General features: G+C 43.7%; 1 protein-coding gene across 1 annotated transcript; it reads left to right on the plus strand.

Annotated features, from left to right (window-relative positions):
- The first annotated feature begins 281 nt into the window (after positions 1–281).
- Positions 282–10,695, plus strand: LOC148513741 (uncharacterized). The gene is made up of 4 exons (XM_088481399.1): positions 282–384; positions 2,934–3,027; positions 8,190–8,316; positions 9,360–10,695. The coding sequence occupies exons 2-4, from the start codon at positions 2,979–2,981 to the stop codon at positions 10,285–10,287; spliced, it is 1,104 nt and encodes a 367-aa protein (XP_088337525.1). The 5' UTR covers positions 282–384; positions 2,934–2,978; the 3' UTR covers positions 10,288–10,695.
- Positions 10,696–17,071: the final 6,376 nt, after the last annotated feature.

The following is a 17,071-nucleotide window of genomic DNA, read 5'->3' on the forward strand; positions in this document are numbered from 1 at the left end:
TTTGTCCTGAACTGTACCCTGTAAATCTGCTATTGTGTTAGTTCTAGATATGACCTGTCCTGAAGTAACCTATAACACATTGACCACATGCATTGAGGGTGGTATTTATTTGTTATTACAATGTCAGCTCTAGTTTTTGAATAACAAAATACCCAGCAGCTCCCTGGTCTGGATTACAATGACTCAGTGTCCAGGTTTCATTAGCATGTGTCCCAGCTTCCAGCATCACCATGGAAGCCGGGACACGTCAGGAATTCCACGTTGTAAACCAAATCTAAAGTCCAGCAAGCTGCTTTGAAACACAGAGTACAGAGAGATATGGTGTAATATAAAGGCAGCCTACGGCATCAGCATCCATATCACATCCAGACTCTGAGGATCCAGGTAAGGAGAGACCCCGTTATTACAGAAATAGACAGACACAGCATAAAATATGTTATTTTTTCTTTAAAAAAAGAAATAAGCAAAATGTCTTCTTACATTTGTTAGAAGTTCATAGGGCACTGAGGGGTAAATTTACTAAAGTGAGAGTTTTTAGAAGTAGAGATGTTGCCCATAGCAACCAATCAGACTCTAGCTATTATCTTCTAGGAAGGTGCTATTTAAATGATAAGTACAATCTGATTGGTTGCTATGGGCAACATCTCCACTTCTAAAAACTGTCACTTTAGTAAATTTACCCCTCACTGTATGTACATTGGTCCCACAAAAAAAAATCTCAGCTACCTCTTGATAATACCTTTAATTGCAGGGGCCTAGTTAAGAAGCTGAAAATATTGTATTTCCACATGATTGAAGTAAGGAGCTACTAAAGAAATGCCTAACGTGAACAAATGCAAATTAATTGATTATTTAGCAAGTAAAACATAAGTCATAATTTGGGTCCTTAAGTAGCCGTTTTTCATTCACTATCTTCTTATAAACATTTTTTGTCAGAGTTTGCATGCGATAGATTTCATCACTCTGGGCTGCTGTAATCTGGGCTTGATTCAGGGTTCACTGCTGAATGCAGATTCCCGATTATCGGCGCATGAGCAGAATGGGTCCTGCGTGATCGCGCGCAATACGGCAGCAGACTGTCAGTGATTGATAGTCTGCTGCCATTTGTGGTCTGGGAAGGAGTGGCGATGGCCTTTGTTTCCCAAAACCAGGGCATGTCGTCGCTGTTGGGAGGGGAGAAGAGACCAGGATCTCCTTTGGCAGATGGAGATTTCTTGGCCTCTTTTGGCAATCTGCGATGACCGGCTTGCGTGACCCCATGGTCACTCAGCCGGCCGAGGGACACGCAGATGATCCCCTGCTGCGCCAAAGGACGCAACTCGAATAAGTAATGAATGAAGGAAGTGTAACGCCCCCTGCTGCATTACCATACGATAGCTATCGCAGCTGCTACTATGTTAGCAGCTGCGATGACATTTTCTCCCCCTCTGTCTTTTTTTTTGCAGAGTTCAGTATGAGGGGGTTCATTTCAAATCCTTTCACTTGCTCTGTCCTTCCCTGACCTCTTCTTTCTGAGTTGTCTGCAATATGGCACACACTCAAGTATTAAAAGGAAAAAAAAAAAATAGAATGTAATTAAAACTATTATTTAAATATTTTATTTTTTACTTACTAATCCACTCGTTCCACCGCTGTCCACAGAGCTCTGGATCCTCTGCGATATACACTGCGCATGCAAGAAACTGTGATTGACGCATGCGCAGTGGCCATCTGACAAGTGGGGTGACTTCCACAGCTGCATTCACATTTTCAATACATATTGCACAAAAATTATTTATTGTCATCACGATTTGCGACAATACGATATTATAATTTATGGGCTAAAAGCCTGATAACTGTTACAGTACATCGGCTCCTAAGGGCTCTATTTACTACAATCCGCATTTGTAAAGCAGATTGTAGTGTGATATTACCGACTGAATTCACAATGCGAATTCAGGCAATATCACAGGGATTTACTACAAATCCCTTGCAGGGACAGAGCTTGCGATAAAACTCTGTCCCTGCGAATCCTCTCCGCAGCCTTATCACGGTACTTTCGCAAAAAATACTGTGACAAGTGTCGATGCATGTGCCGACCAACCGTCGATAAGCCCTGCCCTATCACTAAGCCCCACCCCCATGATTGCAGACCCCCCCTTCCTTAATTACACTTACCTGCAGTGTTCGGTGCTCCGGTGATGTTCTCCGTGGCTCCGGTCAGGTGACGACCAGGTCCCAGTGTAGACTGGGAGACCAGCTGACCGGAGGGAGGACATCATCCGGAGCCCCGATCACCGGTCCCTGGTAAGTTTTTTTTTTTAATTACAGTATATCAGCGTGTGGTCTGTTTAGACCACACAGCTGATCACTGGGGCCTGCTCCGGGCTCTGCTCTGCGTGTTAGAGCAGAACAGGAGTCCAGTAACCGGGGGAGACCCTGGATAACGCCACCTCCAGGTGGTGTTATTATCACAGGACTTTCCCCGGTATTTTTTCACAATTTATTTTTAGTAACTTTGGCCAGTTAACATTTCCCATTACAATTATGGGAAATGCGATCTGCTTACTAAAAATAAGTGATACTTATGGGTTGGTGTAGAATTTTACGAATTCTACTCCAATTGCCCTGTAGTAACTTTAGGTGAAACGAAAATAGTATGAAAAGGGTGTGAAAACACCCTATTTCACTCTATTTTAGTAAAAATAATAGTAATAAATAGAGCCCATAGGGATCTATGTACTAAGCAGTGATAAGTGACAAAGTGAAAAGTGATAAGTCTGTGATAAGTGCCAGCCAATCAGCTTCCAACTGTCATCTCACAGGCTGTGTTTGAAAAATTACAGTTGGGAGCTGATTGGCTGGCACTTATCGCAGACTTATCACTTTTCACTCTGTCACTTATCACTGCTTAGTACATAGACCCCTAATTAATTGTATATTTCTTTATGCAGATTTACAGCACTTCCTTTTGTTCCTGACCTATCTACTGACTCGACATGTTGGTGAAAGTGGCAGTGCTAGCACTTGCTGTGTGCGCAATCACAGGTCAGTACATACATGGCCGGATAAGCTTCTGCTAGTGGATGAGAAAATGGGTAGGGGAAGAAATGGTGAAACAAGAAATAATAATGGAGCCAGAATAGATACAATTATTGGAAAATAAAACCCTCAGAAATACAGCCGCACACAGGACAAGAAAGTAATATTGCCTTGAGCTGTTCTTGTGTCCAGAAGATCACAGTCACAGAAGATCAACATATACTCAACATATCACATTAAGGGGTCTATTCATTATCACTAAGGGGCCTATTCATCAACACTAAAATAACGGTTTTAAGGACATTTTCCTTAATTACCATTATTTTAGTATTCATGAGCACACTTTACACAGGAGATATCACTGATCCTGGTTAAGTCCGCCTGCGTTAATTTCCACACTCCCCCTACATTAGTACATTAGTATGGCGATGTAGAAATTAGGCTATTCATCAAATTCCGAAAATTATGTATTTTCGGAATTTGATGGTGTTACTATACGCCACTCTCAGGTGGCGTACAGCGGGTTACACTTACCTGCTTTCAGCTGGGTAGGTCCTCCTCCGGTTCGCTCCATCGCTCCATGGTCCCTCCTCCGGCTCCGGCTGCTGCTCTGACACTGTGTTTTCCCAGCAGAACACAGTAAAGTAAAAAAAAACAATAAAGTTTAAAAAAATAAATAAATCTTCAGCATGCCGGGCGGGAGGTCGGGACCACGGCTGCAGCCTGTCAGGGTCCAGGCGGCCAGGTAGGTGGGGGAGGGGAGTATGTGGGGGTGTGGTTGTGGGGGGTGGACAGACACAGAATTACTGCAGCTGTAATCAGTGCTGAGCATGAGCCGCTTTTGTGAACATAATGGCGCATGCGCAGCACTGATTACAGCTGCGGTAAGTTAGTGTAGATAGAGATAACTATCTATTTTCTGAAAAGCTGTCATCGCAGAAATGACAGCTTTTCGGAATAGATAGTTATGGAGAGGAGGAATGATGAATTCCTCCGGTAATTAGGTAGAACTCCATGCGAGTTCTAAACCTAATTACCTCCATCAATATTTTAGTGTTGATGAATAGGCCCTTTAATTTCTACAAAAGCAGGTGAAAATTAACATTTTCACCTACTTTTGGAGAAATTAAGGGGTTTATGTATCATGCAGTGAGAAATGTGTAGTGGACCAGTGGAGAAGTTGCCCATAGCAACCAATTAGCTCTTAAGGTGCATACACACCTTATCTGTCCAACCATCCAACTAGTTGATTGGTTGGAATGAAAATCTGTTAAGGTATGAAAGCAAATGACAATCAGCAATTTGCTCCCAAATGCCGGAAAATGGACAAAAACTGTTGTTTGAACAAATTGTTTAGATCAAACATTTAACAAACTTGTCTGACGTCCATTATCATCTGTTTTCTGGCATTTAGGAGCAAATTGCTGATCATCAGTTACTCCCATACGTTTCCAGATTCTCATTCTAACCAATCAACTAATTGGATGGTTGAACAGAAAATCTTTACGTGTGTACCCAGCCTTACCTATTATTTTATGTACTTGATAAATGCTTCTTCAAAGCTGATTAGTTGCTACGGGAACTTCTCATCTGGGTTCACTTCTCCACACTTTTCACTGCTTGATTCATAAACCCCTAAGTACTGGGGCCATTCATTATTAAGGTAATGCAAGAGACATCACAGATATCTCCTGCCTACCTTTCTCTCCCAATGTGGCCCGCTGTCCCCATACACTAGTATCACAGATATCTCCTGCTTACCTTTCTCTCCCGATGTGGCCCGCTGTCCCCATACACTAGTATCACCGATATCTCCTGCTTACCTTCCTCTCCCAATGTGGCCCGCTGTCCCCATACACTAGTATCACAGATATCTCCTTCTTACCTTCCTCTCCCAATGTGGCCCGCTGTCCCCATACACTAGTATCACAGATATCTCCTGCTTACCTTTCTCTTCCAATGTGGCCCGCTGTCCCCATACATTAGTATCACAGATATCTCCTGCTTACCTTTCTCTCCCAATGTGACCTGCTGTCCCCATACACTAGTATCACAGATATCTCCTGCTTACCTTTCTCTTCCAATGTGGCAACCTGTCACCATACATTAGTATCACAGATGTCTCCTGCTTACCTTTCTCTCCCAATGTGGCCCGCTGTCCCCATACACTAGTATCACAGATATCTCCTGCTTACCTTTCTCTTCCAATGTGGCCCGCTGTCCCCATACACTAGTATCACAGATATCTCCTGCTTACCTTCCTCTCCCAGTGTGGCCCGCTGTCCCCATACACTAGTATCACAGATATCTCCTGCTTACCTTTCTCTCCCAATGTGGTCCGCTCTCCCCATACACTAGTATCACAGATATCTCCTGCTTACCTTTCCCTCCCAATGTGGCTTGCTGTCCCCATACACTAGTATCACAGATATCTCCTGCTTACCTTTCTCTCCCGATGTGGCCCGCTGTCCCCATACACTAGTATCACAGATATCCCCTGCTTACCTTCCTCTCCCAATGTGGCCCGCTGTCCCCATACACTAGTATCACAGATATCTCCTGCTTACCTTTCTCTTCCAATGTGGCCCGCTGTCCCCATACATTAGTATCACAGATATCTCCTGCTTACCTTTCTCTCCCAATGTGGCCCGCTGTCCCCATACACTAGTATCACAGATATCTCCTGCTTACCTTTCTCTCCCGATGTGGCCCGCTGTCCCCATACGCTAGTATCACCGATATCTCCTGCTTACCTTCCTCTCCCAATGTGGCCCGCTGTCCCCATACACTAGTATCACAGATATCTCCTGCTTACCTTTCTCTTCCAATGTGGCCCGCTGTCCCCATACATTAGTATCACAGATATCTCCTGCTTACCTTTCTCTCCCAATGTGACCTGCTGTCCCCATACACTAGTATCACAGATATCTCCTGCTTACCTTTCTCTTCCAATGTGGCAACCTGTCACCATACATTAGTATCACAGATGTCTCCTGCTTACCTTTCTCTCCCAATGTGGCCCGCTGTCCCCATACACTAGTATCACAGATATCTCCTGCTTACCTTTCTCTTCCAATGTGGCCCGCTGTCCCCATACACTAGTATCACAGATATCCCCTGCTTACCTTCCTCTCCCAGTGTGGCCCGCTGTCCCCATACATTAGTATCACAGATATCTCCAGCTTACCTTTCTCTCCCAATGTGGTCCGCTGTCCCCATACACTAGTATCACAGATATCTCCTGCTTACCTTTCCCTCCCAATGTGGCTTGCTGTCCCCATACACTAGTATCACAGATATCTCCTGCTTACCTTTCTCTCCCGATGTGGCCCGCTGTCCCCATACACTAGTATCACAGATATCCCCTGCTTACCTTCCTCTCCCAATGTGGCCCGCTGTCCCCATACACTAGTATCACAGATATCTCCTGCTTACCTTTCTCTTCCAATGTGGCCCGCTGTCCCCATACATTAGTATCACAGATATCTCCTGCTTACCTTTCTCTCCCAATGTGACCTGCTGTCCCCATACACTAGTATCACAGATATCTCCTGCTTACCTTTCTCTTCCAATGTGGCAACCTGTCACCATACATTAGTATCACAGATGTCTCCTGCTTACCTTTCTCTCCCACTGTGGCCCGCTGTCCCCATATACTAGTATCACAGATATCTCCTGCTTACCTTTCTCTTCCAATGTGGCCCGCTGTCCCCATACACTAGTATCACAGATATCTCCTGCTTACCTTTCTCTTCCAATGTGGCCCGCTGTCCCCATACACTAGTATCACAGATATCTCCTGCTTATCTTTCTCTCCCAATGTGGCCCGCTGTCCCCATACACTAGTATCACAGATATCTCCTGCTTACCATTCTCTTCCAATGTGGCCCGCTGTCCCCATACACAAGTTTCACAGATATCTCCTGCTTACCTTTCTCTCCCAATGTGGCCCGCTGTCCCCATACACTAGTATCACAGATATCTCCTGCTTACCTTTCTCTCCCAATGTGGCCCGCTGTCCCCATACACTAGTATCACAGATATCTCCTGCTTACCTTCCTCTCCCGATGTGGCCCGCTGTCCCCATACACTAGTTTAGGGACTTAAATTCATCAATCTTCGAAATGACAACATTTTCGGAGCTTGACTGTGGGAGCACTCGCCATCTTCAGATGGGAAGACGTCCCGGGTTGCAAAGAACTCTAGTTCACGCATGTGCAGAGTCAGACTCGGCAGTGCTAAGTTTTACTGCTCCAAAGGGAACAGTGAAAGCGTTTGGGGAGACAGATGATTTTCGGATGGAGCAATGATGACTTGCTCCGGCGCTCGCTGCGAGTTACTATGTTAATTATTGGGGTCTCCCAGGACCACAATAATTAACATAATGAATAGGCCCCATAGAGGTGGATGTACTAAGCATTGGAGAGAGATAAATTGAATGGAGACCAACCAATCAGCTCCTGTCACTTTACACGCTGTTTGAAAAATGACAGTTAGGAGCTGATTAGTTGGTACTTTATCTCCATCCACTTTATCTCTCTCCAATGCTTAGTACATAAACCCCACAGCCTCTAAAGTGACAGTTAGTAGCTGATTGGTTAATAATTTATCTCTCTCCACTTATCTTTCTCAAATGTTTAGTACATTTCAATAGTTACTTGTAAAGGGGGGCATCCACTAGACGATTAAGTTGAACGATTGAACGATAACGATCATTCAATTGTTTGCAAATTGTTTGCAAATCGTTTGCAAACGTGTAGAAAACGACCAGCGATGCGCATGCCCGCTGGTCGTTTAGACATCTATCATCTTTCCAACATGTTGTTCAACCTGACGACTTCATCAGGTTCAGCATGTTTCCAGATGATTGATGACCCTACACACTGAACGTCTGCTCGTTCAGTGCAGGCTCATCACACGACTGACAAATGACTGAACGATTACAATGTCGTAATTGTGCAGTCGTTTTCAGATCTTGTAGTGGATACCTGCCTTACGTTGTAACTGTATTAATACACTTTTAAAGCAACATCATGTACAATACCAAGCTGCTAGTAAATGTGTTAATTTCTACTTGTACAGAGGTGGTCCCTCACAGAGCCGGATACACATAGAAATAACATATATGTGCTTTAAGGTTTCTTTCTGAAAGATTCTCCTTATTTTAGGATCTCAGGCTGAAGTCAGCACTGATAAAGTGGTTGACGCTTTCTGGAATTACTTCAGCCAGCTGACCAGCGGCACTAAGGACACTGTGGAGCAGATTCAGCAATCTGACATCAGCAAGCAGCTAAAGTAAGTGAGCAGACCGTGAGCAGGGATAAACCAACATGAGAGCATTACAGGCACCCAGGGCTCCTTTAAAGTTTGTGCGGGCCTCTGGACCCCTACCCTTAAAATTGTATGTATGATATACTGGTGATGTTATTAAAAAGTATAACGTGTAAATACTCCCATCACCACAAATGTGTTAAAACCCGTCCATGAGGATCCATAACAGTTCACGTTTTCCAGGCTATCGAGCCACGGTCACAAAATGTGCTGCATCCATTCCTAACTGACACATTCCACAGGTCGTCTGGAAAATATATACTGTTAGGGGTCATTGAGGACCGGTTCGGCCAACCCCACTCTAGATACCCATAGCACAAACACTACGTATTACTGACAAGAGTTCTCCAGTGTCACAATTACTGTACATACATAAAGTGTCAACATTTTCCATAGTGGTCATTTCAGGGAAAACATGTTTGTGGGGACCAGGGCAACTAACTTGTGGGGGCCCCTACCAATAAAATTGTCAATATGATATACTGGGGATGATAATAAAAAGTATAACGTGCAAATAGTTACTCCCAGCACCACAAATTAAGCACACTGTAGTGCCCCCAGTTCACATTATGCCGCACAGAAACCCAAGTTCCCATATGCCATAGTGCCTCCCATGCTAGTGATGTAGCTATGTGTGGGGGCCCCACGTCAACCGCCCCTCCTCTGTGTTGTTAATCTGGAACTGGAGGCACCTATACTACCCAAAAGCAAGTTTATGAAAGTTCTCTGCAGAGGTTGTACAGTATGGAACATACATTTCCAATTCAGTGGTGAAGTGCACAATTATGAACAGTGGCGCAAGAGATAAAGGTGGGACTACGTAAAGCAATCAGATGTGAGCTTTCATTTCCCAAAATGCTATAGAAAAACACCCTGTGTTTTCCTTTTCACCAAAATTGTACCAAAGTATGTAGCTTGAATGTACAGTCAACTTTGGATAAACGTTATATGACCACTAATCTTGATCCTGTTAGTTGTAGTGACTTATTCTCACTCTTCCTCCACAGTGCTCTAATTGAGGAAAACCTGAAGAGCATAAACCTTTATACTAGAGAACTACAACAACAGTTGGTTCCCTTTGCTCAGCAGATTCAAAAGCAATTGACGCAGGACTCGGACAAGCTGAGAGAACAGATCAGGAAGGAGCTGGAGCAGTTGAGGGTCAAACTGTCCCCATACGCAGATGATGTGCACAAGCAGCTGAGCAGGAATGTAGAGGAGCTTCAGATCAAAGTGGCTCCATATGCAGAGGAGCTTCGCACCCAACTGGACAAAAACATCCAGGAGATCACCAAGCAGCTAAAGTCTGTAACTAAGGACCTTGAAGCCAACATTCGAGAGAATGCAGACCACGTTCAGGCATCACTGGTCCCGTACTATCAACAACTAGAGGTCACAATAGACAAGAATGTGGAGCAACTGAGGAAGCAGCTACAACCCATCACTGATAACATGAAAGACAACATAGATCAACAAATGCAAGAACTCCATAAGAGCCTGACCCCCTATGCTGAGGAAATGCAGGATGCTCTGCGCAAACAGATGAAGAACATGGACATGCAGATGAGGAAGAAGGTAGACCAGATGGAAAGCCAAATCCTGGACTTCACAGTACAACTAAAAAAACAACTCTACCCCTATGCAGACCAGCTAAGAGACAAGCTCAATGGGGATATGACAGGTGCCAGAGAGACACTGGAGCCCTACCTGGCCAAGATGAACCAGCAGATGGAGCAGACGATTGAAGAGTTTAAAAACACAATTGTCTCCTATGCAGATGGCCTGAACAAGGCACTTGTACAGAGAGTGGAGGACATGAAGAAGGAGCTGGGCCAGTATACTGTCAGCATGCAGGATCAGATGGATGTTTTGGAGCAAGATGTCCGAGATAAGATCCAAGATTTCATCAATAGGGGAATTTCCACTGAGAACTGAGCCTTCATCACTATGCCTGTTGAACAATGTCACCTAACATAACTTATAGCATAACATATAAAGGATGCTTGTTATTGCATTAGACAAAATAACAAACAAGTGTTCCAACCTTAAATAAGTCCAGTGAAGGGCAGGTTGAATTCTTTTCAGATTTTTATAATAAACTTTGTCTCCAGTGTGAAATAAAGTATGCTCATATTACCAGTTTTTCTCCAGAGGTTATTGGACTAAAGCTTCCAATATTCTTATAATGATATTGGATAAAGGATGACTCTCTTGTCATTTAACAGAACTAAAACAACTAAGTGGTGTACAGTATAGAGGATTTACTGAATAGTGTCTGGTCTTCCTCAGTGAGCCTTGGAAGTGTCAAACCTGTTTGAATTATGTTAATAAAATGCAACCCAGCAATGCACAAAATGTCCTGATTGGAGTTAATTAAATAGGTTCTGATAATAATGATTTGATTTCTGAAGTTTAGCTCATTCACAATCTTTAATCCTCCGCTCAGTCTAATAAATGGCACATTCACTCACTTCTATCTTCCAATCTAGGGGCTCGATCCAATTAGATGAGAATGAATGGCACCCACGAGTAAGTGCGGCAATATGCCGCATCAACGGTACCTCTGGACTTGCACATTTTTGTTCGCAGCCCTATAGGGCTGCGAGCATAAATGTGCAAGTGCTGGGTGAGATTGGGCCCCGGGGTGGGGGGTAATTGCTTTGTGTTACCAGTGCTTCTATGCCGTTGGAATGGCAATTTGCCCCCTTCCTAGGTTTCACAATATTTTCTTTATATACTCCTTTATAACTTTAAATGTTAACCATGTATCCCATAATTTTTTATTATACGCCATAAATAAGAGATATACTTGAGCTACATATTCCACAGGTTAAGAAACCCTCCTCTAGATCAGGTGTATCCAACCCCATCCATTAAGCCCCCTAACACTTCACGTTTTCCAGGCCATGAGCTGGTGCACAGGTGTAGTGATTACTAACTGTCATATCTTAAAAGATGTGCTGCCTTAATTCCTAACCCACATATTCTACAGATCCACAGGTGGTCTGGAAAACATGCTCTGTTAGGGGTTATTGAGGACCGGTTGGTCCACCACCGCTCTAGATAACCATAACACAATCACTACGTATTCCCTACATTCTCCAGTGTCACAATTACTGTACATACATGAAGTGTCAACATTTTCCATAGTGGTCATTTCAGGGAAAACATCAGATTAAGGTTTGTGGGGACCCCATGGCAACTAACTGGTGGGGGATCCTACCAAAAAATTTGTCAATATAATATACTGGTGATGATATTAAAAAGCGTAATGAGTTGATTGGTTGGAATGAAAATCTGGTAAGGGATGAAAGCAAATGACAATCAGCAATTTGCTCCCAAATGCCGGAAAATGGACAAAAACTGTTGTTTGAACAAATTGTTTAGATCAAACATTTAACAAACTTGTCTGAACGACATTTTCATCTGTTTTCTAGCATTTAGGAGCAAATTGCTGATCATCATTTACTCCCATACGTTACCAGATTTTCATTCCAACCAATCAACTAGTTGGATGGTTGGACAGAAAATCTTTACATGTGTATGCACCTTTAGTTGTTTCCAACAACAACGGCAGCCCCCATAGGTTTTTATGGCAACTGCTAAACTTGGTCTGAACCCAGAAGCAAAGTGATAACGTTAGGAGGAATCCCTGTAGATATAAGACAAGAGAATACAGACCAAATCATGTATTTCAATCCTCAAAGGAAACTCTGGCAATTCTGGGTAAGTATCACAGATGGGTGCACACATATGTAATCAAGGGGGAGATGTAACAAATCTTGGAGAGAGATAAAGTGGAGAGAGATAAAATACTACCAACCAATCAGCTGCTGTCATTTTTCAAACACAGCCTGGAAAATGGCAGTTAGAAGCTGATTTGGTACTTTATCTTTCACCAAGCATTGATACATCTCCCCCTAAATATTTGTAATTTCCTGACTAAAGGTAATTAAATACTCAGAAACAAAACTCTCCATTGTGCTCAGCCAATGTGCAGCAAGTGATTCCTTTGTGGGGCACTCTTTTATTATGATTTATACCCCTTTTACACCACAGTTAAAACCCGGATTATTGCAGGTAGCTCCTTGGTGTAAAAGGGGACAGGGTTGGATTCACGAGTCGATTGACCCTGCAATCCAACCCAGGTAACTTACAGGGTTTAACATGGGAATAACCCGTGAAACCCTGCAGTGTAAACGGCGTGATCTGGGACAGGGTGACCCAGATCGTGCCGCATGTCTGCCGATTGGCCGGCTTCAGTGACGCTTGGAGATGATGTGATCTCCAAGCATCCATTTCAACACCGGAAAAGCTGGGTCTCTGAGGACTCTGCTCCGGTGTGAACAGCGCCGTCTCGTGAATATCCTGGGTCGACGCCGGGGAAATTCCGGGTCTGATCCGGATTGGAACTCTGTTCCAACCTCCGGGTCAGACCCGGCTTTCCGGTATAAAAGCATAAAAGCAGTATTAGTTGATACAATTGTTTTCAGAAAATGAACATAATTAAAACATAACTTTTAATCGATTCCCTCCTTAAAAGAAATTGGGATGTTTTGACTCAAATCAAACATTCTTAACATTGTGTAAACGGGTATATAACATTTACTTTGTGGGTATCATATTTTATCATTAACGATGTATCTCCTAATAGATAAATAGGCAGGTTTAGCAGGTAGTAAATTAGGTATGCAGTTGGGATGGCGAAAGTCTGAATGCCGACCGTCGACATCCCGATTGTCTAATCCCGGCAAGGGTCTAACGACAGGTGTCGAAATCCCGACGCCTGTCATTTTACCTACGCCGGGAGCCCAGGGGAAGGGTGGGTTAGGCACCCCCGGGGGTAGGTTAGGGTTAGGCACTCCCCCAGGAGACTTAGGGTTAGGCTGCGGGTAAGGGGGGGTTAGGTTTAGGCACTTAGAGGGGGGTTAGCATAGGCAAATGCAGGGGGGGGTTTACATCTGCCCGGAAACCCCCCTCCCCAACCCACACCATGACTACAATAGAAATAGTAATATAATATAATTTTACAAGTGCTGTATGTTATTCTCACTATCACAAATGAAATAATTAGAACTACCTGTGGATCTTTTAACATGTATCAGCTAGTAATAAATAACCTGTGCACCAACTAGGAGATCTGGAAAACATTCACTGTTAGGGATGTGCTGCTATAGAGCCCGATATGTACATATATGTCCAGGGCAGTGCTAGGTTCTTCTGCTGCTCCCAGACTCCCGGACTTGCTCCCATGCTCTGGAATGGTGCCCACATCTAAAATAAATACATTCAGCTCAGGCAGGATGGCCCTGCCACCACATTTAATGGTTTACTGTAAACGCTGGTCCTCTATATGCTGGAATTATGACACACAATACACTATGTATGACGCATATTAAAGCTGGTTAAGTGCTAATACTACCCTCTTCATGGACTTCACCACACTCCCTCTAAAATCAAGCATTTGGAAACCCCCTCTAGAAATCCTGTGTTTGCCACTGGTTAGGGTTAGGCGCTTGGTGGGAGGTTAGGGTTAGGCACCCCTAAGGGATTATTGATATAGGGCTCTATCTCTATCTCTCTTTTAACCAGAGCTGCCACCGATTCTGTATCATGTATTTAGAAACAATTAAAGACAAATATATACAAAGCAGATCTGATCATGATACAATGTTGCAGCCCTTGTCTCCTATGACTGTTATACGTGCAACGATGGAAAAAATAAGCATAGTATATAAACACCACTAATAATAGATAGCTAGCAGCAAGAACCAAGGAGGTTCAAAAGAATAGAAAAGGGGTATTGTATGGGGTGGAAGATCGGTTCCTTCTGCTTTTTGAGGTCATCAGCCGAGCGGACCTGAGATGAGAGAAGAATATTCTGCATCATCGTTGGAAACAACAGGGAGATGTGGGGGAGACTGCTCCGGTGTATGGTGTTGAAAGAGAGAAAAAGCCCTATATCAATAGTATATCTATCTTTATTGAATGTACAATATTTGCATAATTTTTTTCTTTTCAAAAATTATTTTTAGTGTCATTCAAAGCATTGAGCATCCACAATACAATCGAGACTGAACAAAGCTTTACCAAGTTGGTTGAATATTATAGATTATTCATATTCACTCAAATAAACATATACAGTGAAAATAAATAAGACATTTTTGTTCAGAACTGTGTCACATAGTTCAGATATTTTAAGATAAAATAAAAAAAGGATGGGCTACCCATGTCAAACCCCCTCGCTAAACACTTAAAGGAAATTCCTCAATAAAGAAACACATTTAGGTATCTATTCTAATTGCAGGGTCCCCTGCTGCACATTGCAACATATACCATGAAGAAGTCTGCAATGTTCTATGAAGCTGGAGACGAAGAGCTCTTGAAAGAGTATCCACATAGCTCTCCCACGTACCAAAAAAACATTCTATTGTGACTTCTTTTTCCAATATCACTTCTACCCAATTCATTCTAAAAAGATGATGCAATTTTGCCTTGAATAGAGCTATTGGTGGTGGCTGTGTGTCTATCCATGTATGTAGGATTGTTTTACAAGCTGCTGCACTTATGGCTAGTGATAGACGTTTTCCTCCCGCCGAGGTATGAATGTGATCAGGAAGAACCCCAAATATAGCCCATTCAGGCGTCAGTGGGACAAAATTAGTCAAATGAGTAGTAGCATATGTCCGTACCTGTATCCAGAACCCTCTTACTATAGGGCAAGACCACATACAGTGGAAGATATCAGCTACAGGAAATCATATTTGCATAATTTACTAACCATTTAGGAGCATTATATTCGTAAACCTCTAATTTATGTGTATGTTGGTTATAAAGGGATTACTGAGGAAAGGGGTGTATAAATCTACCTGCTAAACCTGCCTATTTATCTATTAGGAGATACATCGTTAATGATAAAATATGATCACCACAAGGTAAATGTTATATACCCAATTATACAATGATAAGAATGTTTGATTTGGCATTTATGATATAATATGTTTTTTGATGGGTGACTCTGACAGATTCTTGTAAATCAGAGCCAAATTATCCCAATTTCTTTTAAGTAGAATCGATTAAAAGTTATGTTTTAACTATGGGGGTCATTCAGACTCACTCGCGAGCGGCAGTACGCTCGCAAGTGGGTCGATGGTCCCCACTGCGCATGCGCATGACGGAGGGAGCTCCGTCGTGCGCATGCGCGAGACCCGGCGAGCGAAGGACTTTCCATCGCTCCGGGTCTCGCACCAAAGGGGGCGTGCTGTCGATGTTGATTGACAGCACGCCCCCTTTGGTGGGCGTTCCGGGGGCGTGCCTGCCAGACGGAGGCGTTCCTATGGGATCGTCTACCGTCTGAAGTCGGCCCCACTGACATCACTAGTGATGTCAGTGGGAGTGATTTTGGCTCTGATAGAGCCAAAATCACTCCTGGCCTTGCGGTTGAGAAACCCGACCACAGGGTTTCACTCGCAAGTCCGATGGTCGCGATGGTCAAGACCATCGCGACCATCTTGTTGGACGCTCGTATATGCTGTGGGTGGTGACCCACAGCTATACGAGCATCCAGGAGGACGCTCCATTTTAATGGAGGTGGGCCCTGATTCAGAGCGAGCGTTCTGGTCACAGCGTCCGCCTCTGAATCAGGGCCTATGTTAATTTTCTAAAAACAATTGTATCAATTAAATCATAATAAAAGAGTGACCCACAAAGGATTACTTGCTGCACATTGGCCAATGGAGGGTATTGTTTCTGAGTACTTGGTATCCGATTCCAGGGAGCACCTCCAGCTGTATACATTTTGGTAATCAACCATTAGAGAATATTTATTGCTGGTTACATAATATAGTTGCAATATCTTCTCTTGTGCAGCATAACATTTTTGTTTTCTTATTAAACGTAATTAAATACCAGCAGTTTCATCTTAATTTGCTAAAGGGCCCCATACATCAGCGACGAATTGCCGCGATCCCGCGATACTACAACCTGGCATCACAGGATCGCAGAAATCCAACATGTTGGATTTCGGCTATTTGACAATCACGATCAAAAAATTATCGCAATTGCCAAATCACGGAAATTTAACATGTCAAATGTCCGCGATCAGACGATGGATCGTGGAACATCGATGGTGGGCGATCGGAAGTATCCGATGGCAATTGGAAATTTCCGATTGCTGCCCTGCATCGCGGCGATCTGTTGCTGATGTATAGGCACCTTAATACACCTATCAGATTCTAGCTATTATATTTTAGAAGGTGCTAGATAAATAAGTAGAATCTGATTGGTTGCTATGGGCAACATCTCCACTTCTAAAAACCCGCACTTTAGTAAATATACCCCTTGGAGTCATTTATAAAGTGAATTGACAGAAAGGGACGTGGCCTTGCGGGGGATCTCGTTAACATCACTCCGGGGGCAGCCCCGCATCACCCGAGATGCTGGGCTGCACCCGGAGACTGGACAGTCTGCACTGTCGGCTTCTGTTCTATGACAGGTGACGGGTGCCGCTGGAGAATGTCACTGCAGAGGAGCCGGCATTTTGGTGTCAACCCCTCCGAGGGTGACACCTAGGTGCGGCCTGCATCCCCCCACACCACCCTCATGACGCCACAGAGTGGAGCAATGTTTTGCTACTGCACATGCTTGGAAAGTCAAAATATCCGTTACTGTGCAAGCGTGAAACCAAATGTAAGCTCCTATGAGCAGGGCCCTCTACCCT

The sequence above is a fragment of the Taudactylus pleione genome, unplaced genomic scaffold (assembly GCF_031769625.1).
Source record: "Taudactylus pleione unplaced genomic scaffold, aTauple2 ptg000270l, whole genome shotgun sequence".
In the NCBI taxonomy this organism is placed as follows: Eukaryota; Metazoa; Chordata; class Amphibia; order Anura; family Myobatrachidae; genus Taudactylus; species Taudactylus pleione.